Consider the following 517-nt stretch of genomic DNA (forward strand, 5'->3'; position numbering starts at 1 on the left):
TCCTGACATCAAATCTAGAACCCCAAAGGTTCTGCTGCTCCCAGTTCCTCCAGCCCCACAGCCGAAGCTCGGCAGGTCTTGCTGCTCAAAGGGGTCTGAGGAAACAGGCAGCTCCCCGTGGAGTTGGGCTGGGTGCTCTGAACCGTGGGGCAGCCGGGGGTGCAACCCTGGGCGTGGGGGTGCCAGCACAGCAGCACCCGTAGGAGGCACCCAGGAGGGGTGCAGGGCATGCAGGCCCCCAGCCAGGCATGGTCACCAGCGGCGGGGGCTGAAGGGACAGCGGCTGGGGAGGAAGGACAGAGCAGATCCTGGGACAAACCCAGCTCCTCACCTTGTGGATAAACTGCCTGATGTTCTTCTCCCTCAGGTAGTCCATCATATCCTAGGAAGGGAAGAGGCTGAGAGATATCCCCCAGCTCTGCACACCGTTATTTCCCCAAAAAAGGATGGCGTTCCCTCTGCAGACGCCCTACCCTGCTGTGCCTGGCTTCAGGCCACAGGCAGAGTGGGGACAAGA

General features: G+C 61.5%; 1 protein-coding gene across 1 annotated transcript in view; it reads right to left on the reverse strand.

The window, feature by feature from the left end:
• The window catches only part of LOC104516141 (engulfment and cell motility protein 3-like), a gene marked incomplete at both ends in the record, with an annotated part of 6,055 nt that overhangs the window by 2,250 nt on the left and 3,288 nt on the right, over nucleotides 1–517 (reverse strand). The window contains one exon of the mRNA XM_010160368.1: nucleotides 332–382. Within this exon, the coding sequence (XP_010158670.1) occupies nucleotides 332–382 (51 nt within the window). The remainder of the gene's footprint in view (nucleotides 1–331; nucleotides 383–517) is intronic.

This window comes from Eurypyga helias, unplaced genomic scaffold (assembly GCF_000690775.1).
Source record: "Eurypyga helias isolate BGI_N326 unplaced genomic scaffold, ASM69077v1 scaffold26401, whole genome shotgun sequence".
NCBI classification, from domain to species: Eukaryota; Metazoa; Chordata; class Aves; order Eurypygiformes; family Eurypygidae; genus Eurypyga; species Eurypyga helias.